Source organism: Hemitrygon akajei, chromosome 13 (genome assembly GCF_048418815.1).
Source record: "Hemitrygon akajei chromosome 13, sHemAka1.3, whole genome shotgun sequence".
NCBI lineage: Eukaryota > Metazoa > Chordata > Chondrichthyes > Myliobatiformes > Dasyatidae > Hemitrygon > Hemitrygon akajei.
In genome coordinates, this window is record NC_133136.1 from 59,479,005 (window position 1) to 59,505,366 (window position 26,362).

Genomic DNA, 26,362 nt, shown 5'->3' on the forward strand with positions numbered 1-26,362 from the left:
TTGCTCTGCCAGTCAGTAAGATCATGGCTGATCTGGGCACGGACTCATCTCCATCTACGTGCCTTTTCCCCATAACCCTTAATTTCCCTACTATGCAAAAATCTATCCAACCTTGTCTTTAATATATTGACTGAGGTAGCTGTGTCATTTTATTGTAGTCAAAGACCCCATCTGCCCCCTCCACCTACCCTAGCTCTGAGTGATCAGTAGGATAGAATGCTGTGCCATATTCACAATGGGAATAGAAGAAAGGAGAAAAGAGAGATATTTGAAACATGAAATTAAAACAAGCAATTCTAGAAACATTCAGCAGGTCAGACAGCATCTGTAAGAAAAAAAAACCAGTTAGTGTTTCAGATTGAAAACCTTTGCTAGTAATGACAAAGTGGTTTGAGATGTAAATGTTCTTTCTCTCCGCCATCACTGCCACCATAGGTACAATCCAGGCCTGCTGAGCCTTTCTAGCATTACCGGTTTTAGTCACAATGGAAATAATTAGTATTTAGCAGCTCAAGGTAAACGATAAAGCAAAACGGCTGATCAAAATGAAGGGGAAGTTGCAAGAAACAAGGTCTTTAGTTAAAAGATAGCACACTAAAAATAGCACACTTGCTTAATAGTTAGCAAAATATGTTTAAATGATTTTTTTGGCAAAGTGAGGAAATATTCCTGTCTGGTAGGCAAATGTACAATCAACAGAAGGGTCTAACCTAGCAGAAATTGGTGATTGGACCATATTTTCTATATGTTGTCTTTTTTTTTAGCTACTCTGTAATGTCAGGCCTGTACAGGTAGGCACCTCCCAGTCTCCAGCCAGCTAACAGAAGTCACCTACCACTTGTTTCCAACTAATCACCTGAAGCCTATTTAAACCCAGCTTTCACCCACAATCCTTCTTCACTCATCGAACTAGCCAGCCTCAGTCAGTTGCTCTGAGTCTTCAGTTACCTTGTATTAAGTATCTGTTATCTCTTGTTTTGGAGCCCCTTATTGCTTGTTATTTTGCAGGTTATTGTTAAAGTGATTGCTCACTGCTAAAGGGTCTCCACTGTTCTGTGTTCGGGTCAAGCCTCCTCTGCATTTCTTGATAGTAGGGTTGAACCAGCAGAGTTTGCTCACCTAAAGGAAGTCATGAACGGACATAATTAACTGATCCTGATGCAGCAGGAAACCATTTGATCATCAGTTATCATCAACCAGCTTGCAGTAACCCCACGTCAGTCAACCTCTTCCCTTGGAGTCTTGGATTCTGGTGCCTGAACGCTTCGGATTGCCAGCTTGATGCTACAACTTCCTTTCCTAGTGTGCCTTGCACTTTGAGCTGAAGCAATCTCTGTATTCTACGGACCGAGTCAAGATTGTCTTAGTCAATCTCACTCTCGAATGGGTGAGCTCTGATCTGGGCTGCAGCTAAATTGGACAATAAAGCTCCCATCCGCAATAAATGTGAGAAATTCACCAGTGAGATGCGCTGGGTTTTCAGCCGTCTAGGAAGAGGTGGGGAGTCAGTGGATCGGATACTTCGTCTGTGTCAAGGCTGATGCTCAGTGCTTGATTTCACCATGGAATTCAGGGCTATTGCAATGGAGAAGAGCTGGAATGCAGAAGCATTGCTGGCCCATTGCCCTCACGGCCTCTCGGATTGCTTGAAAGATGAGCTACCCAGAAGATGCCCTCTGACCTTGAAAGCTTCATCCCTTTGGTCCTCTGTTGACAAGCATCTCATGGAATTACCCATGGGATCATCAGCCAGAACCCGAGTTCTGTTCCCAGAACTATTTCAGCCTATAGAACCCTCATCAACAACGCTCCAGAACCCATACAATTCAGAAAAGCTCCCTTAATCACTCCCCCCTCCCTCACCTCCTGGGACTGTGAGCATCAGTAGAAAAACAACTTGCTTGTTTACAGCCAATCACCCACATATCAAAACGTCACTATGTCCATGAAAACAGCACTAAACATTAGAGACGAGGGCCTTCTATCTGGTCAGCTGCCCCTGGCTCCTTGTTGCAGCACCATAGCCCCACTCACTCTCTCTGTCCTCCACATTCTGACAGCTGTACAGCACATGAGGCTGTAGTGGACCAGGCAACTTTCTGAATCAGACTTTGTGCAGCGTAGACTCCCACTCAAGCCTATCTCCCCTTCTGTGTCATGGCAATTGATCAATGTACGTTGGGGTCTGGGATGGTCAGAGTGCGCAGACCATCCAATTCCTCCTTATCAACTCACCCAACACTCCTATTATCTTGGGTTACTCCTGGGTCTCCACTCACAATCTTCAGTTCGCCTGGTCATCTAGATCATTGCCGAGTTGTCAACCCACCTGTCAGCAACGTCAGTTGTCTTTATCCCATAAATCTATGAAGACAGAGGAAACACTCAACATTACCAAACCCCTGCAGGAATGCCACAACTTAACCATTGCCTTGCCGGCAAACTGCTGTCTCATCGACCACATGTTTGTGCAATCAATCTCGTCCCAGACACCACCCCTTGCTGTCTATTCTCCCTCTCGCCTCCTGAGAACCAAGCCATGAATGATCACCTCATCAATTGTCCTTTCCAGTTCCCAGCTGCTGCAGGATTCTTTGTCAAAAAGAAAGACGGTTGTTTTCGTCCCTACATTGACTGCTGTGGACTTAACAAAATCGCCATTAACAACTGCTACCCTCACCTCTTGATGGAGGGTACATTCAGATACTCCGCGAGGCCCAGATATTCAACAAGCTGGATCTACAGAGTTAGGAAAATCGGTTCTGCACCTGCTGTGGAGATGAGTGGAAGACCCCATTAATAACACCCACTGGCCACTACGCATTCTTGGTGATGCCTTTCAGAATTTCCTCCAATACAGCCATTTTCTAACCCTTCATTCAAGAGTTCCTCTGAGACTTGCTACACAGGTATATGTTTGGCTACCTCAATGATATCCTCATTTTCTCCAAGATACGCTCAAGACTACGTCTGTCACATCCATTCAGTCCTTCAGCATCTCCTTGAAAACCAACAATACTGTCTGTTAGAGAAATGCTGGTTTCACACCCCAGTCACGTCCTTTCACCCCAAGCCATAACCGTGGATCCAGAGTAAGTGTGCCATTGTTGAATGGCCCTGACCATGCTCCCTCAAACAGCTACAGTGCTTTTTCAAAGTTTAAAAGTTCAAAGTAAATTTATTATCAAAGTCGCCATATTGAGATTCATTTTCTTGTGGGTATAGTGAATGAATCCAATAACTATAACAAAATTAAAGACCACACCAACCTTGATGCAAAAGACAATAAACGGCAAATACAAAAATAAGTAAACATACAAATATCGAGAACTTGAGATGAAGAGTCCTTTAAAGTGAGTCCATAGGTTGTGGGAGCAGTTCAGTGACAGGGCAAGTGAAATTATCCCCCTGGTTCAAGTGCTTGATGTTTGATGTTGTTAATGGTTTCTGTACCTGGTGGTGTGAGTCCTGAGGCTCCAATAACTTCTTGACAGCAGCTGCGAGAAAAGAGCCTGACTTGAGTGGTGGGAGTCCCTAATGATGGGTGCTGCTTTACTGTGACAACAGTCTGTAGAGGCGCTCAATAGTGGGGAGGCCTTTACCATTGATGGACTGGGCTGTATCCACTATTTTTTGTAGGATTTTTTTCCTGAGGGCATTGGCGGTTCCATACCAGGCTGTGATACAGTCAGTTAAAATACTCTACACCATACATCTACAGAATTTAGTCAAAGTTCTAGACGTCATGCCAAATTTTGGCAAACTCCCAAGGAAGTAGAGGCACTGCTATGCTTTCTTCTTATGCATGAATGCTGGGCTCAGGATAGGTCTTCTGAAATGGTAACACCCAGGAATTTAAAGTTACTGACCCTCTCTACCTCTGATTCCCTAATGAGGATTGACTCATGGATCTTGGGATTCTTCCTCCTGAAGTCAACAAGCAGCTCTTTGGTCTTGCTGACATTGAGTTAGAGTTTGTTGTTGTGGCACCACTCAGCCTGTCAGTCTCCCTCCTATATGCTGATTTGCCACCATCTTTGATTCGGCCTATGACAGTGGTGCACCATCAAACTTGAATATGGAATTACAGCTCTGCTTAGCCCTGATGCTCTGAAGTGTAAAGCATTTTTCAGTGTTTCTTGTACTTCTCCATCTGTTATTGCCTTTTCATAATGAATTATTACAGCCAAATCACCACTCATCTCACCACCCTCACCAAATCACCTACATACCTCTTGGATAATCTGGTCTGCTGCCACAGACCATGCTTTCTTCGAGCTCAAGAGATGCTTCACCACTGCTCCCATTCTCCACCATCTGAACCCATCTGGACCTTTCCAAATAGCAGTAGACACGTCTGCTATGAGTGCCCAGGCCCTCCTCTCCCAGTGAGGACCAGACAGGAAGACACGCCCTTATTCAACTGTATACAGTACCCTTATGGAATAGGAGACAGGGAGCTACTTGCCATTAAGTGGGCCTTGGAGGAATGGAGACATTGGCTGATGAAAAACACAGAGATTTTCCTGGTCTAGATTGGCCATCAGAACCTTGTATCCATTCAGCCGACCCACCAATTGTACGCACGTCTTTGTGCTGCCTTCCTTGAGCAATTCAGCTTCACTATCTGCTACCAATATGGCTCCAAGAACATTAAAATGGATGCCCTGTCACAACAGTTTGTCCTAGCTGAAATGGAGATGGACCCTTGGTCCATCAAACTCTCTTTGCAGAACCTCACCCCATTGACTGGAATCTTGAGAACCTGATCTGCCCAGCCCTACAGCACAAGCCTGCTCCAGCCTACACAATCTGACAACTGCATGTACATGCTGGCAGCTGTGTTCTGAGAGACACTCCTCACCCCATCACCCCTTTTCAGACATTCAAATGCATGACAGATTTTCTGCGATGCTGTTCCAGTGACCCACCATGATCGCAGATGTATGTCAGTTCATCGCTGCCTGCCCTCAATGTGCCCAGTTCAATTCTTCCAGTGAGCGGCCTTCTGGGGTCCTAAAGCCCCTACCGGTCCCTCACGGCCGTGGTGCCACAGTGATCATGATGGTCATTGACCAGTTTTCCAAGGCGGGTCACGTCATTGCCCTCCCCAAACTTCTGTCAGTCATGGAAACAGTGGATCTGGCTCTCCAACATGTAGATGACCTCCATGATTTCCCCAGAACATTGTGTTGGACCGGGGCCCACAATTCATCTTCTGCTTCCTCCTCCGCACCTCAGTGAGTTTGACCTGTAGTGTTCAACTGCAGACCAAAAGGCAGTCAGAAAGAGCCAATCAGCAAGTGGAGAAATTCCTGCAATGTTTCGCCACCTATAACTCTTCCTCATGGAGGATGTATTTGCATTGGGCTGAGCTGTCGCCCAATCTATACACCTCCTCTGCCACAGGTATGTCACTCTTTGAAATGCTTGATGGCTGCCGATGCCCAGTCTACCCTGTGAAGGGAACCCACGGTGGGGGTCCTATCACCATTGCCCTTGTTTGCCACTGCTGCAGTGCTTGGAAGAGGGCACAGAGTATCATCTTGGCTGCCAACATTACCTAGTGCTGCCAGGCCTGGGGAGCCATGTCTGGCTTTCCACTCAAGATCTGCCCTTCTGCATTGACTCTCACCCTGGTTCATCAGTCCCTTCAACATTACCCATGGCATCAATCCAGTCACTTACTGTCTCCAGCTGCCATTGCCCCTCAGAATCACACTCCGCTTCCACATGTCCTGCCCCAAGCCTGTTGTCCATGGACACTCAGCTCATCCGAACTTGCACTTCCAAAACGTAGGATGGTGGAAGATGGCCCGGTGTACACTGTTCACCAGTTGATGGATTTACATTGTTGTTGCCAAGGTGTGCAGCATCTGTTCCACTGGGAAGGGAAGAGCCTGGAGGAGAGGTCTTGGGTGATCCTGTTTCATCATGGATCCATTGATCATCAAGGAGTTCCACTGGATCTGTCCAGATTGTCCTGGGCCATCTGGTGCCAGCAGTGGTGAGAGGGGAGAGGGTCTTATCAGGTTTGCACAGGCAGGCTCCTCTCAGTCTGTCCTAGCTAACAGGAATGACCTGCCATTCATTTCTATCTCATCACCTGCAGGCCATTTAAACCCACCTTTTATCCACAATCCTTGTTCGTTCATTCATTCATTGAGCCAGTGCTTCTAGTTTTCAGTTGCCTTAATGCCTAGCCGTGTTAAGTATCCAATCTGTGTTGCTTTGTGGCCCTCGATGGCTTGTTATTTTGCAGTTTATTACTACAGCGATTGCTCATTGAATCGTGTCCACTGATCTACATTTAGGTGAAGACTCCTCTGCATTTCCTGACAAATAATTTGAGCAACTTTGTCTATGGCACTTCATCCTGTGCTCATTAAGCCAATGCTTATTTACACAAGGCCAGCAATGACACTACTAACCACTTCCAGTAAGGTGTTTGTTAATTTTTGTTGAAGCTATGACACACCGCTAAGTCATCAGTGATGTCTGAGAAGGATCGTCTAGTGTGTATAATTACTGTAATGACTGTGGCAGGAGGATGAAATCTGGGAAACACAATTTCTCTGTGCTTTGCAAAGGTCTGGCCCGTTTTTCTCGCAACTTATACTTTCATTAGTTAGAAACTTTAAATCAATAAGTTATGTCATAGTAATGATAGGGGTACTATCTTGATGTCGGTAGTGGGGAAGATACTGGAGAAAATGATAAAGAATGAACCATGATTCAGGTGGAGAAATATAAATTGGAGACATTCAAACACAAAGCCACTCAATATCGTGGCTGATCTCCCTTCAGTATAAAATTTAAGAAAAGAGACCATTCTCTACATCCTTTGATTTATTGATGCATATCCCTTTCAACTTTCCTTATAATTTACGCTATGAGAATAAACACTCCTTTATAATGCAGAATAGGAATTCTTTAAATTCGCTGCTGCTTGTTGAAAATATTCTAGTGCTCATTTGTCAAGCTGCAAAGGTAAAATGCAGTCCCCATTGGGTGTATTATACATTAATTTATATGAGCAAAAATTACATCATATTGTAAAACATAATATTTGTCAACTCCTAGAGAGCCAACTATTAAACACACTGCTCTTCCAGACTCCGGGACTATCTGTTTTTCAATACAAGAAGTAGATCTCTGTGATCTCATATGAGAGGGAACGCTCCCAATTTTCTACCTTCCAAGTAGCTGACAATTCTCAGTCTTTCAATCAAATCAGCTCGGGCAGTTGTACCCCTGGGGTTTCTCTTGCCCTGTCTTTTTAGATTAATGGTGAGCCAATTTCATTTCTTCTGAAAAAGAAACACTTTATGACAAGAATTTGAACAGTTATTGAATAAGTCATGTTTTTCTTTTAATAGGTTCTAGAGTGTTCTACCGGAATTTACAAGGATATTTTATTGTAGTTCTATCCACTTTGCTGCGATTAGCAAAATGATCTGCAGGTGGTGGTTGTAAGCGAAGAATCCCCGTGAATTGGCAAGTGTGTTTCAGTGCAGTGTTCCTTATTGATGTGTTGTATAGACCCCATGTTGATGTGATGTTCAAAGTACAGCAGAGAATAAACTTTCTAGCCAATTTGATGAGAGAATCTACATTTTGTTGAACGTACCTAAAGCAATTGCACAGTATTTTGCAGGGCATTTGTACCAAGGGGATAGCTGCCTGCTTTCTAACGTGAAAATTGTCATTGTCTTGATGAAGTAGGCTAGTGGATGGTTATTGAGATACAGAATGAACAGCATCTGCTTCATGTAGTCAATGTTTTACCTGTTACAATTTGTACATTGCAATGTAAAGTTCATTGTAGTTCAGCTTTTGCTGTTTCTAATTTCCACCCCAAGTTCAATAGTTAAATCTTCCTGAGTGATTGAGTTGGAGTTAGTTGCCTGATTAATTTACTTGGTTTACTGGTGAAAACCAGAATTGTTATGTATTTAACACAACCTAATGCACAGTAAATTGTGCCACCATATTTTAAAATTTCATCCTTTGTTTCAGGAGGGTGTAAAAAAAAATCTCCATGGCACTGCTTTTAAGAAATAAAGGGGGAATCCTTTTGATAATCTCCCTTCTGTTTGTTTCTCAAGAACACTTTATTTTAAAATAACTAATCTTTGGCTTTGTACAAAAACCATTGCTGCTATAATACTTAGAAGGTACAGTACTTGGAGTATAAATCACTTTGTGATGTTCCGTGGTAATTATAAATTCTGTACAGTATAAAGGAAAACCATTTTTCTGTTCATGTAGAGGTCGTTTAGATTTGTTTTACATTTTAGTATATTGTTTTCCCTGTTAATAAATTCAGTTATCGTAAAAAGACCACCTGGAGAGCAAATGAAGTTTCATAGTTTTATTGCGATTATGAGAAGTTAGCTAAAACTTCTGTAGCTTTTCATTGTAGTAATTTTATACTCAAGCTTTACATAAAATAAGCACTGTTTATAGGGTTTCTATGTACAAATAGTATTGCTGGAACATTATTTTCCACTTCATATGCTAATAGCAAGCTAGGGAATTTAAATCCCAAAGTGCCTTGAATTGCTTCCAATATTTAAACTCTTTCATGGGACTTGTACATGGATTTCCCTCTACATATCATTTAAGATGGTTGTTTGAAAATGAATCCCTCATTTCTAGAGCAATCACATTGAAACTGTTGTGTTTCCAATTATTTTAATTCAGTGTGGCTTTTGGTCTTAACATCACAATATAGCTACTAATATATTCAGTGTTTTCTGACAGCATATTGGATTAATGCCTCTGAAATTGATTGCACCACTTGCCACCCTTACTTTAATCAATTATTGCAATGTTGTGAAACAGTAACTTTATATGCATTGATCCAATTGACTGTAATACTGGTGTGGTTGAGAGAAACCATCAGGGAGAAAAAGAGTCGTCTGGGTAATGCTTGTATAAAATTCAGAAACATTTCCACAAGCGTATCTTCACAATTTCATTACAATGATCTGAAGAATTGTCAGAATCGTTTTGAATACTTAAACTGCAAATGGTTTGATTGCAGGAATTACTGGTCATATTATGCATTTTAATATGTACAATTTTAAATTCAGAACAGGGCAGCCTAGCTCAGTAGAAGATGAAGCAAGGGACAAAATCACTGTCTTTACCAGAATTCTTGACCGATTACTGGATGGCTACGACAACCGACTAAGACCAGGATTAGGAGGTTCGTAAAAGCAAAGTATTTTGAAATATGGTTTTGTTCTATTTAGAAAACTATGTTTATTTTGTGCAAAATATTTTTATCTTCCCAAAAAAGTTTAAAGACTTAGTTATCACTGATGTGCTGTTATGGTGAAGTAGTTAATCAGTATAGAGTACCTGATTTGTTATGGATTAGTTTATCCACAATCCTCAAAAGATTAGTCAATGGTTCAGAATAGTGGATTTATCACTTGATTACCTGGAAATCACATAGTTTGATTTCATTAGCCTGGTGTGAGAACAAGTATTGGTAAGTACAGATTTACTTTATAAGCTGACAAACCTCATCAAAATTCATGATACCTGAAGTGCAGCAATTCATATAAAATTACACCATCAATGAAGAAAGAGAAAAAAACCCATCAGAAATAACAATGTGCCATTTTTAAACAGTGTATTTCAGATGTGCTGAATACGAAGGCAACTAAAAAGATGAACAAAATCTTGGTCAAATAGTTTGCTTTTAACGGTCTTAGAAGAGGAGTGGAGTTGGAGAGATGAAAAGGTAGAATTTGAAAGATTTGTGGTGGGGAATGCAAGCTGGGTTGTGGTGCAGACTAGTCCCCAAAATGGAAGGATTCATGCAGAGAATATTTGTAGGGAAGTTTGAGATTAAAAAGATAGGGGCACTGGCACTACAATAAGACAATTAATCAAGAGAAGAGGTTTTTCAGGAGATTGCATTGGTTGTCTAGGACAAAAACTGCAGAAAGTATACGAGTAGTAGTGAAATTATGCAATTGTCCATCCTTTCTACTTCGGTGATACTATGTCCCATAAGTTGAATAGAAATCATACGAGAGGGAGTCAAGCATGAAGATGTGGAATAGGTGAGAAAGGCTAGTAAGTTCAAAGTGCATTTATTATCAATGTATAATATATACAAGCTTGAGATTCGGCTTCTTACAGGAACCGCACAAAACAAAAGAAACTAAATAGAACCCATTAAAAAAGACCATCAAACACCTAATGTGACAAAAAATGAACAAATAGTACAAGCAATAAAATTGTAAATAAATAACACTGAACTGAAGTTCATGAAAGTGAGTTCACAGCCACAAAACTAGTTCATTACTGCAGCCGGTCCAGGAACCCGCTAGTTGCAGGCCACAGCCTCGGTTCAGCGCAAAGATTAGTAGTTCCTCGCTGAGCAGCAAGCTGAATGCCGGCCCGTGCATTGCCTCCGGTCCCAACATACTGACCTTTTTAATCTGGCCCATTGTTTAAATCAGCCAAATATTGGCTCATTCCTCACTTCATTTGGAAATTTGCAGAGTAAGTCAGGTTTCATGAAGAGTGATTTCTTTTCCAAGACTGAGAAACTGAGGATGGATTTATTATTTGAGGAAAATACTGATGGTGAGGATTTTAGAAACGAGAGTAAATTTTTTACAATGCCAGCTATTTGGGTGCTATATCGTAGGCATGTCACTGGTAATAGAGTTGATGGAGTAGCAGAAATTCTTGATTAGACAAGAAAGGGAGAAATTGTAGACCAGAACAAAAGCCAGGGAGATCCGGCAAAAGTTTGGTAATGGCACAAGTGGTGCCCCAGTGCTGGGGCAAAAGAAGACTGGTGGAACTCTGTGGTGAACAGGTTAGAATTCTTAAAACAAAAGGTGAAGTGTCTGGAGGTGCAAGTCAAGGAATCAAACTAGAAACCAAGATAATATGGACCATAACACCACTATAGTAATTTTGATGAGGTGGGTCATTGCAAAAATGAAACAGCTAGTAGAGTAACTTCAGTGAGGTGAAAGGGAGCTTTCAGCTGACTTACACTCATAACCAGGATATCAATAATGTTGTGGATAGTAAACACTTTGTTTGTAGCTTGAGTGCAAACATTCTGACAGCAAATGTAGAGGAGCATGGATTTTCCCAGAAACTAATGTGGTGACTTCACAAAGAAAGAGTTATTGGGATGCCGTTTTGTGGATAGTATCCAAATTACTGAGGGAATGATGGAGAGGGTGAGTCTGTCTGTGTGGATATATCACTATGTTCTTCTATGAACCTGTTGGAGAAGAACAAGAGAAACAAAAAGACAGCAGTTAGTTAAACTACGAAGGATTCTAAGAGTCGGAGCTTTTTTTCTCTGCTATCTTATAATAAAGATGGACAGGCCCATTATGCTATCCCAGATAATTAAAAAAGGCTGCATGCTGCTAACTAAGTCAAAGCAAATGGTATCAAAAGAATTGCTGAAGAAGATGCTCTGATTAATGATCAATTCTCTTTATCTTCAGTCACCAATGAAAATTTGTAATTATATTGAAAAGTTTGGGAGAGAAAATATGACCTGCATCTCCTAAAGCAAAGAATGGATTTCAGAAAAAAAGATTTAAAACTGTTCTAGCTAAGTGGCACCTGCAGGTTCTGAAACTTCAGAAAGCATCTGCATTATCCTCATTGACATTTTATTAGTGAAGTGAAGGTGATTGGTTTATACATCTATGCAAGTCAGAAACAACTTTAAAATTATTTGGCTCCCAGAGACTACAAGTAGTAATTCAAATAGCGGAGAGCGTTGTTGAGGACATTGTTGGAAATATTAGTGATTGTAGTGCTCATTTTTAAAGTTACATATTTAAAAAAAAAAAAGATTGTTAAATGTTTTCACATGCATTTTAAGTTATGAGTTGATCTGACCATAATAGAATTAAATAATTATTTGTAATGTGCATGTGTACTATAAACCATTTCTACTTGAAACTATAAAAGTATGAGTTAATGATTATTCATTTTGTATGGACTAAATACTCTGGAAAATATGTTACTGTGTTAGAGATGTGAAGTTTTGCCACTTTTCCCCGAGGAGACTTTCTGAAAAGACGAACTGAAATATTGCTGTGAATATTTCCTTCACTTATTTACAGAACTTCCAAGTTGCTTTTACTGTTCCCCACCTAGCCCATTGGTGTTTTATGTGACTTTTAAAACTATATTAGAGAACAAACAAACACTTAGTTTATATTCATTCTGAATGGACCTCAATTTACACCTTAAATTCAAATGCAACCATACCCATTGGACCAGATTTTCTGATGCTTTGAAGTGGTTTATTTTAAGACCAGCACTGTAAACTTAACTTTCAGTTTTATGACAGCAGAATTTGTATTATCAGTAAATCTTTACAGGCTTCAATATAGTATACCTTATTTGCAAGAATGATGATGCATTATGTTTAATTTTCATTATGGTAAAACAATATAGGTTGACAGAAGGTCTGTGTGTTTTGTTCTCCTACAGTCTGACTGATCCTGCTGACCCCACTGTGCTTTATGTTGCTTTTGACCGTTTGTCTTCAGCTGATGCAACTTCCAGATTTTGGAATCTGCTAGATTGGTGTAGTGATCTGTGCAGAACTTTTGTACGTAAATGACAGAAGTTGTTGAAGGTACTGAGTCAAGGGATGTAGCTTTCATAGAAACAGAAAATAGGACCAGGTGTGGTCCATTTGGATCTTTGAGTTGGCCCTGCCTTTTAATATGAATATGGCTGATCCTCCATCTCAATATCACAGTTCCAGTCTCTTCCTATATCATCTGTTGCCTTTTGTACCTCGAAATATATGTATATTCAGTGAGATAATTTCAACAGCGGATGTTTAGAGAATTCCACAGTTTCCATGACCTCTGAATGAATTTTTTTTTGTTCATTCTTAAGTCTGCTGTCTGCAACCCAAACCTTTAACTCTTTGTTAGAGACATCCTAACCTAGCTAAATGTTCTTCTGACATCCAGTCTGCCTAGCCTTAATACAGGTTTTTCTGAACTTCAGTGAATATAAACCTGGTCAACGTATTCTCTCCTCCTCTGGTAGACCCACTGTCCCAGCCTGGTAAGCATCATGAATGTTATTTAAATATATGCATATACATTCCCTCATTTGGAATCATGAAGTGCCATGAATATAATTTGTCAAAATGGCTGTATTAGTTCATAGGCCAAAACATTTGAAAAATTGGGCCAAAACAAATGGCTCATCAATGATTCACAGTGTTGTAGTCTGCTGTTATTGTGTCTCTATCAATGAGTATGTTTCACTAGATAAAGGTCCACAGTCTGGATTTTGACTGAACCTCAAGATGTGGCGCAGCACAGTAGTCTTGTGGTTAGCACAATACTTTACAGTACTGGTGACCCAGGTCCATTACCCACCACCACTCCCATTTCCTCCCACAGTGCAAAGATGAGGTGGTAGGTTAATTGGTCATTGTATATTGTCCTCTGATTAGGCTAGGATTAAATCGGGCTATTGCTGAGTGGCCGGAAAAGCCTATTTTGCACTATATTTCAATTTTAAAAATATGAAGTATTCCACAATAAGATGAGTATTAAATGGATTGGATCATGCACTGTTTCTCATGCCCTACATTCACTTATTGGGCTGTCTTTGTAGTAGTACTAACCTTTGCAGCCCTGCAGGACAAATTGAGTTCCAATCCTGGTTTTTGCACATGTCCTGCAAAGTATAGCCAATCATCATGTAGTAGATGACTTGTCAGCCCATAATGGCCTTTGTTTGTAATCAGAGATGAATAAAAATATTTGCAATGCATTTAAAAATTTATTTATATCTGTGGGTTTACACTCTGCTATTAGTCCACACACTCCAATTTCAACCATGTTGAATTCCCTTTGAGACAGCAGAAGTACAAGATCTCTCAGTCAGCCCAAAACGACATGATCAAAATGTAAATTACAGGCTTCAGTCACATACAGATTAGTAGTAGAAGTATATTTAAAAGTAATAAAGGAGAAGTAGTAGTTTCATGAGCTGTCTGCAGGATGTCATTGTTAGTCGTCTTGGTCACTGGTACCATCTTGCTGGAGGTCAAATGAACCCGCATGACCTTTACTTTTATGTTGTAATGGCAGGTGTGGAATTCAAAGTACGCTCTCGATCCATGTGCTATTATTAGCTTGGGGTGCTGTTTGGATCAACTGAGTGAAAATGAGGATGATGATGATGGCCTTCAGGGTTTTCTTACCTTCTCATATGTGACGTTGAATTTGTAAATGTTCACTACCCCACTTTTTTTAAATTCTGAGCAAATGCTGCAGGTTCTTGGAAAACCAACTTCATCTGTGTGTACTTCCTGCATCTTGGATATCAGTGAGGCACAGAACAGTATATGTGAAAATTGGACTAGGTGGCTGATGGCTGAAATTGTATCCGATGTAACTTGAGAGCACTGAAGTTCAACACTCGTTATCCACTGTTCCCAGCGCTCCACATACAGTCCAGTTATACGTTGCTCTATAATAGTCTGGTGCAGTCCCTAGTATGGTCCTTAACCAAACAAACTTTAGATCCGAGGACCTGAAGACAACTGATGGCATTCAGAAAATCCATGCCTATGTACTGGCAACAATGATGTTTTTTGAATTAGTGCACAACAACAGTCCTGAGCACTGGTTGAATTTAATGTGCACTGATTAAAATCATCTCTATCTTTCTTAAAGGGGAACTTTTCTGCTTGCAACTACAGCTGAAGTATACAGAAAATCTTGGAAATACTCAGCAGGTCTGACAGCATCTTAAGCAAAGCTAAGTATTTTGGAAGCACCCAGGAACCACTCATTAAAGCAATGAAAATGTAATCACTAGACCCTATAATACAGGCTGCCCTTGAAACCCTCCAGAAAGAGTCTGAAATAGGATGAGAAGTCTTGTACACATGGGGGGGGGGGGGGGGGAGGGTTGGGTGAGCAGTAAGTCCTTTGGGTCTGAGATGAAGCACTAGTGGAAGTAGGTAAATGCCTAGAGCAGTGCCTCTAGTGCAATAGCTTAAAGCTCCTGAACGTTGTGTTGGAAATATCCCTCTGTATTTTAATAGTATAATTACTCTCTTCCATACATCACACCCAAAAACAACCTGTATCAACCAATGCTCCTGCCTAACACAAGATAAACACATTTACTATTACAAAATTCTACAGGTTTCACATATATAACAACTATCCTTGGTGAGCACATTGTACTCATTGCATATTTCCTGGTCTTTTGTGCATCTGACCATAGCCGCAGACTGCCGGGAAGCTCTATTATATCGAGATACTAAGTAGAATTAGGAAAATATGCTGGCATTTGTGAGGTCCTCTGCTACAGCTGTCGGCTGGTGGTCATGATACTGGGACCATATACCCCACTGATCCTCTCTAACACCCCCACCTAGTCTTTTCTATTATATATGATTCAGATAGCTTAAAATTCCCACTCTTACATTTGACCTCTTACTATTACCATTCCTTTGTAACCTTTTCATTCTAGTTATTGAAGAACAAACTTATACAAGGAAACTGAATTAAACATTGTTTGCATTTGACTCCCATGTCTGCCAGCCCTGGAAGTCTCCAGAGATGGTATGTCAAAACAACTTTGAAGATTCAAGGTACATCATGGTATATCAACCATGAAGTTTGATATGATGTACCTTGAAATGTTTGAAAGGAAAAGACTGACAAGGTCAAGGAACTGGAGCTGAATGTACTCAGGACTATCCAGAAGGCTGAAAACCTTTTAGATGAAACTTTTCCTGCAGTAGTCTCATCTAGAGTGCAGACTTCTGATATTAGATGGGTGACCAGCAGAAAAATAAGAGGAGAAAGCAGTCAGTGCAAGGTTCCCCTGGGGCTATTCCCCTCATATACCTTTTTAGATAGAACTTGAGGGATGAGTGATGACCTACTGTGCCAGCAAGGTAAGCAGTGACATAGTAGCCAGCTCTGAGGCTCCGCAGGGAAGCCCAAAGTCAAGGAGAGCGATAGTGATAGGAGACCCAATAGTTGGGGGGGGGGGGGGCAGACAGGAGACTGGATGGCCGAGAAAGTGGTGCCAGGATGATGTGGTGCCTCCTAGGTGCTAGAGTCCAGGATGTCTCAGAGCGGCTGCAGAATATTCTCAAGGGGGAAGGTGAGGTCATGGTGCATGTTCACATTAATGACATGAGTAGAAAGGGGGAAGAAGTGCTGCACAGACAATATAGATAAATAGAAAAGAGGCTGCCAAGCAGGACCTCCAAGGTAGTAATCTCTGGATTATGCCCAGTGCTGCATCCTAGGTAGAACTCAAAAAATGGTGAGGAACAGATATGCAGGCAGATTAAGGAAAGGTGTGAAACAACATGTTATCAAGGAATTTCAACTTCTATATAACTAGGACCTTATTAGTGCAAGAGGTTTGGATAGGGCAGAATTGTTAAGTACATCCAGGAGGTTTTTTTTAAAAATCAATATGTAGATAGTTTAAGAAGAGGAGAGGCTGTACTGGACCTGGTGTTGGGTAATGAACCTGGCCAGGTGACTGAACTTTCTGTGGGTGAGCAGTTAGGGAACACTGACCACAAATCCTTAAGTTTTAAGTTAGCTATAGATAAGGATGAGCACAGACCTCACCAAAGAGTATTAAATTGGAGCTGGGCAAATTATGATAACATTAGGCAAGAACAAGGAGTTAATTAGGAATGTCTGTTTTTGGGCAAGTCACATCCGACATGTGGAGGGTGTTTAAAGACCAACTACACAAAGTGCAGGACAGATGTGTTGCAGTCAGAAGGAAAGATAAGAGAACATTGGATATCATGATGAATGTAGTCAAGAAGAAAAAGGAAGACATATGTAAAACTTGGGAAACTGGAATCAAAACAGATCCCTTGAGGAAGCCAGAAAAGAACTCAAAAGGGGAATTAGGAAAGGCCAGATTGGCCTTGACAAGTAAGATTAAAGAGAATCCCAGGGCATTTTATATGTATATCAGGAGCAACAGAGAGAGTGTGGGACCTGGAAACTACAAGCTAGTGAGTCTCACATTGGTGATCAGGAAGTTACTGGAGAGAATTCTCAATAGGATTTCTGAGCATTTGGAAAACCACGGACTAATTAGGGAGAACCAGCATGGCTCTATGCAGGCAGATCGTGTCTCACTAACTTGATTGAGTTATTTGATGAGGATGATTGATGAAGGTAGAGTTGTGGATGTTGTCTGCAATTTAGTAACAGTTTTGACAAGGTCCCTCAAGAAGCTCATTCAGAAAATTAAGATGTATGGAATCTGTTGTGAATTGGCTGCTTGGACCAAAACTGGCTTGTCCATCAAAATCAGAGAGTGATGGTTGAAGTGACTAATTCTAGCTGGTGGTCTGTGATTAGTGGTGTTCCCTGGGGATCTGTACTGGGACCTGTACTATTTGTAATGTATATAAATGACCAGGATGAAAATGTAGATGTGTGGGCTAGTAACTTTGCAGATGATATGAAAATTGGTGGCATTGAACCTTGAGAGATCAAATGTAAAAGAGAATGAGAATGAATGTGCAAGTCCCTTAACAGTATTGATGTGTGGAGGGACTTTGGGGTCCAGCTGTGCAGGTTCTTAGGGTGGTTAAACATGCTCACCTTTATTAGTCGAGGGATTGCATTCAAAAGTCAGGAGGTTACGTTGCATCTTTATAAAACTCTAGTTAGGCCATATCTAAAGTATTGCATTCAGTTCAGCTTGCCTCATTGTATGAAAGATGTCGAGGTTTTGGTGAGGATGCAGAACAACTTTACCATATGCTGTCTGGTTTAGAGGGCATGTAAGGTGGGATAAACCTGGTTTGTTTTCTTTTGAGAGGGCAGAGGCTGACAGGAGATCTGATAGATATTTATATGATCATGAGAGGCATAGATTGAATAGACAGACAATATCTTGTTCCTAGGGTTGAAATGTCTGATACTAGATGGCATGCATTTAAGGTGAAAGGAGGTAATTTCAAAGGAGACGTGAAGGGCAAATTTTTACACAGTGGAGAGTATCTAGAATATGCTGCCTGGGGTGGTGTTAGGGGCAGAAACATGAGAGCCTTTTAAGAGATATTTAGATAGACACATGAATGTGAGGAAAATGGGAGGATGCGGACACTGGGTAAGCACAAGCGATTAGTTTAGTTACCCATTTGTTCACTAATTTATTTGGTTCAGCACAACATTCTGGACTGATGGGCCTGTTCCTGTGCTGCACTGTTCTATGTGTAGTGTCTGCCTGAGAGCAATTGCAAAATGAAATTCAAATGGAGTATGAGGGAATCTTACTCTAGTGTTACATAGATTTTGCTAGGAATCTAAATCTTACCAAAATGGAAGAGCTGACCAACTCGTGATTGTAGAACCAAGCCTTGATGATGTGATGGATGGGTGATGATGCCTTACATTGAGCTACAAGCAGAAGCCATCATGGCTTTCAATTCCGTTGTTGATTGGTGTTTTGAGTGTGGTGGCACACCAGCATTTGGGCTATAATACTACAGCTGAAGATGACCTTTTTGGAATATACATCTGTCCTCTTGGGATGCTGGCAGTCATACTTTAAGCAATACCACTCTTGCAATGTTCTTATTGTTCATAAGTCAGGCGAATTTAGTTTCATTGAAAGCCATGCCATTTTGTGGTTAACCTTAGGAGCACCTGCAAAGATTTGGCATGACATCTAAAACTTTGTCACACTTCTATGGATTTGTGGTGGAGAGTATATTGACTGGTAGCATTACAGCCTGGTATGGAAACATCAATGCACTTGAATGGAAAATCCTACAAAAAGCAATGGATACACCCTGTTCATCACGGTAAAGGCCTCCCAACCATTGAGCACATCTTCATGGAGTGTTGTTGCAGGATAGCAGCATCGTTAGGGACCCTCACCACCAAAGACATGCTCTCTTCTTGCTGCTGCCATCAGGAAGAAGGTACCAGAGTCTCAGAGCTCACACTACCAAGTTCAGGAATAGTTATTACTCCTGAACCATCAGGCTCTTGAACCAAAATCAACGTCACTTCATCATTGAAATGTTTCCACAACCTATGGACTCACTTTCAAGGACTCATCATCTCATCTTCTGGATAGTTATTTCTTATTTATTTATTATTATTATTATTCCTTCCTTTTTGGTATTTGCACAGTTGTCTTTTTCACACTGGCTGAATGCGCAGGTTGGTGCGGTTTTTGATTAATTCTATTATGAATGGTATTCTATTATGGATCTATTGTGTATACCTGCAAGAAAGTAAGTGTCAGAGTTGTTTATGGTGACATAGATGCACTGATAATAAATTTACTTTGAACTTTGAAATGAGTAACTACCTTCCAGTGAGGGAGCAATGCAATGACAGTAGTATGATGGGCACAAGGATGGACATATACGTGAGAGGATAATTGTTTCATAATTTTGCTTTGTTTGTTCTACAATATGGTTTGACTTGTTGATTTGTGCTCCAACAGAAACTGAAATGATCAACAAAGGAGAAATAATGGGAAAAGTGTCATCAGGAGTGTAGGTTTTTCCATAATAGAGCAGACTATTAAAGAAAACTAAAATGATATACATTTAATTGTGTGCCCCCCCCCCGAAGGAAGTAGATATTGCTAGCAAGATGATATTCCCAAAGGACTTCAGAGATGGTAATCTGCATTGTTAGCTCACTGCAGCGCTCAGAGTGAAGGGATTCCCATGTCAGTGAAAAGTAGCTTGCTCTAACTTAATGTGGAATATATAATATCAGGGTGGTATGCTATGTAACTTGAACAAAAATTAATGGTCAGATTCTTTTGTAGATGGCCATTGGGAAACACTTAAGTAGTTCTACAGAGTGGTGACATTTAACTTCAATTGTTTGTAAGGGTTTACTGCATCTGGGTGTGGACTTCCCAACATTTCAAGGGCTAAAGTCCTTAACTGAACTAATATGATGTGCCCTAAGTGAACTTCCAGGAAGGGTCTATTTTAATTGCCATTTGCTTCATCATTTCTTCTTCCTTTTTCTGTGCAGGGGGCAAGAGCTTTGTTCATATAGTGACAAGGTTATGGTAGATACAGTTGAGGCCAGTTAAATGAGTGCCCCTCTCTGGAGAACCTTGCTGTGTGACTGCCCAACCCAGGTGGCATGATACCATAATGAGCATGTCATGAGTTCACTAGTAAGCCTGTGTCTTTCTTACCCTCAATTTCAGGAGCTCCTGTACTGAGGAACCATAATTTAGGAGGCTTGCCTTGGAACCCAAGACCCTTTGAGGGTTATTCGTGGAGCCTCAAGTATGGTGGGCACACGTGGGCTGCCTCAGACTGAAAGACACTTGAGCATTGGAATGCATAGCACTAATCATGAGGGTCTTTTGGATCTGATTGCATTCTATTGTGCATTTACCCATTCAAGAAAGAGCTGGGATTTGCTTGTGTGTAACTATTCAGCTCTTGCATTCTTGCAGAAGCCCATCATCTAGACCATATATGTCAAACTCAAGGCCCGCGGGCCAAATCCAGCCCGTGGTGGAATTATCTTTGGCCCGCGAGATAATATCTAATTACTATTAAAGCTGGCTCCAGTAATCGAAGCGCCTATGGCGTATGATATGGCTAATGCTGAGTTTATTCAGGTACCAGGTTTTCAGGGTTTTTAGTGTTTATTCGGCAGTCTTCTTCATAAGAAACGGAATTTGTAAAGTGAAACACTTTGTAGTTATAGCAGAGACTGAGACACATGAGAGCAGGCTGAAAAAACGGAGGCAACGAAAGCTGAGTTCGCACACGTCTGACTGATCCGGCCCGCATGAAGCTGCATTTTGCTCAATCCGGCCCGTGACCTAAAATGAGTTTGACACCCCTGATCTAGACAAATTTGTGTGTCCACCTCCTCTGCCCCCCCCACTGTACTTTACCGTAAATAGAAGTGGAAAGGAGTTTGGTCAGAGAAGAGAGCCTCTATCACATTTTAGATGAGGTATCGGACTACAGCTACAGCTGTGAGCTGCGAGATATAAAATTAGCACAATTTTCTGGAGGCTAAATACTTATACTGGCAATGAACTTGTCGTCCATTAGCAGGTGAGTACCTAGGCCTTTGCATTTATATGAGATGGCAGGTCAGAGTGATTAGTGTTTGTAAAATTGTTAGCATCCCGTTACTTTGCTCTCAAACATGTAGAGGTAGTGTGCTGCCTGGAGATCGGCCTATCATTCCAAGGGCCTTCTCTCCCTACTACCTCAGTTCCAGCAGTGGCATAGAAACCATAGAGTTCTCACCTGTTCTTGGTCATGCAGGAAATTCTGTGGTACCCCACTTGAGCCAATAGGCAGAGAAGATACTTGTGGCTTAGGCAGAAACAATGTGTTTCCCAGCTGAACATAACAAACTTGTATAAAATTAACTATTCCTTAAATAACACAATTATGATGTTTGTTCCTAAATCTCTGAGCTTATTTGCTCCGAGTACCCCACATGCGCAGTGGTGGATCAAATGGTGGAAGCTGAATCATCTGCAGCTCAACATCAGTAAGACAAAGAAGATGGTGATGGACATTAGGAAGACCAGGCCTGCATTGCTCCTTGTTACTATTGATGGTGAGGATGTGGATGTGGTGAGGACCTACAAGTACATGGATGTGCACCTGGATGACAGACTTGGGTGGAGCATCAACACAGAGGCTGTGTACAAGAAGGGCTAGAGTTGCTTCTACTTCCTGAGGAGACTGAGGTCCTTTGGAGTATGCAGGCCTCTCCTTCACATGTTCTACCAGTCTGTTGTCACCAATACAATTTTCTATGCGGTGGTGGTTTGCTAAGGCAATGGCATCAACATGGGTGATGCCAGCAGGCTCAATAAACTGATTAGAAAGGCTGGCTCTTTTATAGGAGTCAAACTAGACACACTGAAAGCTGAACAAAGGACCCTACAGAAAATCCTGGCATTTCTGGACAACGTTTCTCATCCTCTGCATGCCCCCTTCGCTGAAGGAAGGAGCACTGTCAGTAACAGACTAAGGCTACATCCACACTAGACCGGATAATTTTGAAAACGCCGGTTTCGCGTAAAAACAATAGGCTTCCACATTATGCGTTTTTTAAGATATCTCTATCCACATTGAAACGGAGATTTTGGCAAATCTCCTCCTGCTGTGCATGCGCAGGACACATCTACCAAAAACAAGCAACATGTTTGGTGTCGAATCTCGCCGTAGAAGTGCGCGTTTGTGTAGTTACAGACTAGAAAAACTTTAAAAAAAAAACGACGGACAGCTGTTGGCTCTCACGCAGGAGAACTTAAAACTAAAAAAAAAACAAATACTGGAGCGTATGGAGCCAACCGACAGGGAATTCACGGACTGTATGACCCAGCTGACGACGATCATTGAAAAACTGATTAATTCTGTTGCATTAATAAAGCGCCTTGTTAAATGTATAAAACATGTCTGCAACAGTGTTATCTTGTATTTCCATACAATGTTACATTAGGCTGTTACACATCTATTGTCAGAGAAGTACTTGCATAAATAGGTAAACCACCTTCATACGAGCAAGGACAGAAAACGGCAAAGTGAGTACAGTATACTTATTTATTCAGTAAGTTACAGGTCAAAGTATTTATTGAGTACATTTCTAACTCTTCTGGCTTCAGTCTCGTTGCCGTCTGTTCTGAAATTGTTAGGTTGCATTCAAGAAAACAATGAAATAGAACACTGCCATCTGACAGCATTTTCAAAAGTCTCCGGTTACTCCGTCCACACTGATCTGCCCAAGCAGCGCTTTCAAAAATACCCACTCTGGAAAGTGTTTCTGAAAAGCTCCGGTTTCAGGGGACAAAAACGCCGTTTTAGTGTGGATGGAGGGTAAAAACAAAGAGAAAAAGCTTCAGTTACAGATTTATCCGGCGTAGTGTGGACGTAGCCTAAGACAACTGTGCTGTTCAAAGAGTGTTATATGAGGTCATTGTTACCCCTGGCCATTAGACTCTATAATAAGTCAACCTACAGCCAGGAAATTGATGAAACCCTCCTGGTAGACTGTTCGTGGTAACTTATTTTTTATTCTTTCTACTTCTCGTCTAATATTTATATTTATGCACTTGCAATGCTACTGTGTCACTGTAATTTCCTTTGGGATCAATAAAGTATCTATCTATCTATCTAGATCCCAACAAAACAGCAACATGAACAAGGATTGACATCACCACTATGTGCTTTGGGATTATGCGAGAATCATTCAATTCAATAGAAAAGGATCCAGTGCTTTCCTGGTGAATATGACAAATGAACTCTGGCTTCTGGCCAGATACAGGTATTGATTATAACCGATGTTTCAATAGCAAACTCTCCCATCTTCATCTGGGATAAAGATGTCAGAGTTTTTCATTGAACCGTCAGTTATAATCAATATGTGTACCAGGCTGGAGCCCCAAGAAGAGTTTATCCATGTAATTCAATGTTAAAAATGGCATATGATTCACTGTAATGTTATGATTAAAAATGCACACTGAAGAATATCCACAGTGCATTCTTAAAAATAAAAGTCTTGCTAATGCAAATGGATATCCATGCCAACATTATTTTAACTGTCATTTCAGTGATAACAAAGGCATTTCTAATGAATATTCATTCCATCATTAGTAGAACTGGGAAAGTTACAAGATTCAAGATTGTTTATTGTCATTCTTCAGTGCGCACTAGTGAAAAGAGAACAAATCTCTGGCTCCGATGCAGAATATAAAATACACAGCATAAAGAGCTCAGTGAACAAATGTAATATAAATATAAAACCAATCCTATAATGTTATGATTTGAGGATTGATATTTAATTAGGATCATTGAATCTTGGTGGATCATTTCATCCAGCTGCACTTTGTTTACCTCCCAGCTAGCCATCTGCATTTGCCTTTTTTCAGATAAGATTTAATTCTCCTTATCTAAGATTCCTTGCTGAACTACTCATGAGAAAGCGTACTCACACATTTCTTGGCATGAAAAATTTCTTCCAGTTGTTCTCCTCACACTCTGTTTATAGTTTTTAATTACTGATTCCCCAACCATGGGAATTAATATTTCCCTCATCACCTTATCAAAATTTCCTCAGTTAATTAAAATAATCACTTCTGCAGCATTCTCTGGCCCAGTGGCTTTAGTCCAAGTTTCCAGTTTCTCGTTCCCAGCATTTTTCAGCTGCATTGATCCTTTTGCTATCTCAAGCTTTTACATCTTTCCATAATGGCTTCCCTTGAAAATGGCCTTGACCATTGTTCCTAAGCATAATTGTGTTGTTTAAACTTTATACAACCCATATTCTGTTGGCAGAATTTTGATACAATGCTAATAATATGCAGACTCCCACTGTGCTCTGGATGGATTACTGAAATATTGAAACAAATTTAACATTCAGTGAAGGTAAATTGATCATCCATCCGATAGGCATTTCTATCATGACCAAAGACCAGACCTTTGTGCCAACTCTCAATGCACCTGTTAGATTACGTCACTGTCGACTGAGAGAATGCAGGGATATCTGTATCATCAGTGCTGTGATGAAGGCCAGAGCAACCACTACCTTAGTTACGTCTGCTACATTCCAAAGTGGTGGCAGCAACAGAAATGTTACCACAACAAATTGATGTTGTACAAATCATTAGTTAGGCGCAGTTGGACTTTCATGTGCAGTTCTGGTGACTATACTGTAGGAACACTCGGATTAAGGCTCACAGATTGCAGAAAAGATACACAGGAGTATGGCTTGAACTGAGAGTTTTTCGAACAAGAGGAGGTTGGATAGATTAGGACTGTTTTCCCTGGAATGAAGGTGGCAGAGGGGCAACCTTCTAGAGATTTATAAAATTTATGAAGGGCATAGATAGAATAAACAGTCAGTTTTACTTCAAGGGGAGGGGGAACAGAACTAAAATTAGAAGGAATAGATTTAAGCTGAGTGGGGACAGATTTAACAGGGATCTGAGGGGTAAGTAGTTCTTTCATACATGGAATGAGATACCAGAGGATTTGGTATAGGCACAATAACAGTGTTTAAGATACATGTGCACAGGTACATGGATAAGAAAGCTTTGAAGGGATATGGGCCAAACTCAGGCAAATGGGATTAGCATTCTGGTTGACATGGATGCACTGGATCAAAAGGCATGTTTACAAGCTGTGTAACTCTATGATTTTCTATGAAACCAGCACTTTAAGGGTGGAGAACTTTTCAATTTCAGCATGCTAATTCTCACCAACACATTATGAACGATCTGATGTTCATCATGTTTCCTTACAGTAGTAAGGAAGCTACAGTGAGAAAGGTCTGAGTGGGATTTTGAATTAAAGTGGCAGTATGCTCAGGTCACCCACTGGATTGAGCAAAGATATGTTCAATCTATATATTCTAATAGAATTTCAGTCAGGCTCTGTATTCTCCTCAGTGGACTACCTGACAGATAACCTTAAATTTGTCCATAGTTTGAGAAAGCTATTAGTTGATGTGAGGTTGACTGAAAATGTGCTACACATTTTCAGAATAAAATTAGACTAATTCCATCAGGTGCACATTTCAGATTCCAAGCAGTGCAAGTGATTTTCTTCCAGAAAATACTTAATAATTAACAGGTGACTGAGAGAGGTGAGCTGTAGAGGAATTTTTCATTTTCTTCACTATTTGGGTATGGGCTTTAATATGATTTCCATGAGGCCTGGGTGCACAGAAAACCTTTTATATAAGGCCTGCACTGCATCGTTGTTTGTCCCTAGGTTTAAAAAAAGACTTTCTTTTTAATTACTTCATTCCTCCAGTATACACACAAGGTATTAACTTCCCTTTTATTTCTGAAATAACTTCAGAAAATGTGAAATGGAAGACATAATTTGTTAAAATGGAAAAATTAAGCTAAAAAGGTAGCAACGCATACAAAATGCTGGAGGAACTCAGCAGGCCAGGCAGCATCGATGGAAAAAAGTAAACAGTCAATGTTTTGAACTGAAACGTGGACTGAAAAAGAAGAGGAGAGCCAGTGTAATAAAAAGTGGGGGTGAGAATGAAGAAGCACAATCTGGTAGATGGAACTGGTCCTTGCCCTCAATAATTTCTCCTTCGGCTCCTCCCACCCCCTTCAAATTCAAGGTGTAGCCATGGGGATTCACATAGGTCCCAGCTAAGCTTGACTTTCATTGGCTACATGGAATAATCCATGTTCCAAGCCTACACTGGCATCGCTCCCCAACTCTTCCTATGCTATATGTTCCTATACATCAATGAATGCATTGGTGCTGTTTCCTGCTGAGTTCATCAACTTCATCCATTTTACCTCCAACTTCCACTCT

General features: G+C 40.8%; 1 protein-coding gene across 5 annotated transcripts in view; it reads left to right on the plus strand.

The window, feature by feature from the left end:
- gabra2a (gamma-aminobutyric acid type A receptor subunit alpha2a) overlaps window positions 1–26,362 on the plus strand; it is a 174,601-nt gene that overhangs the window by 60,061 nt on the left and 88,178 nt on the right. For all 5 annotated transcript variants that reach the window (XM_073064724.1, XM_073064721.1, XM_073064722.1 and 2 more), the window contains exon 3: window positions 9,099–9,214. In XM_073064724.1, coding sequence (XP_072920825.1) covers window positions 9,099–9,214 — 116 coding nt within the window. The remainder of the gene's footprint in view (window positions 1–9,098; window positions 9,215–26,362) is intronic.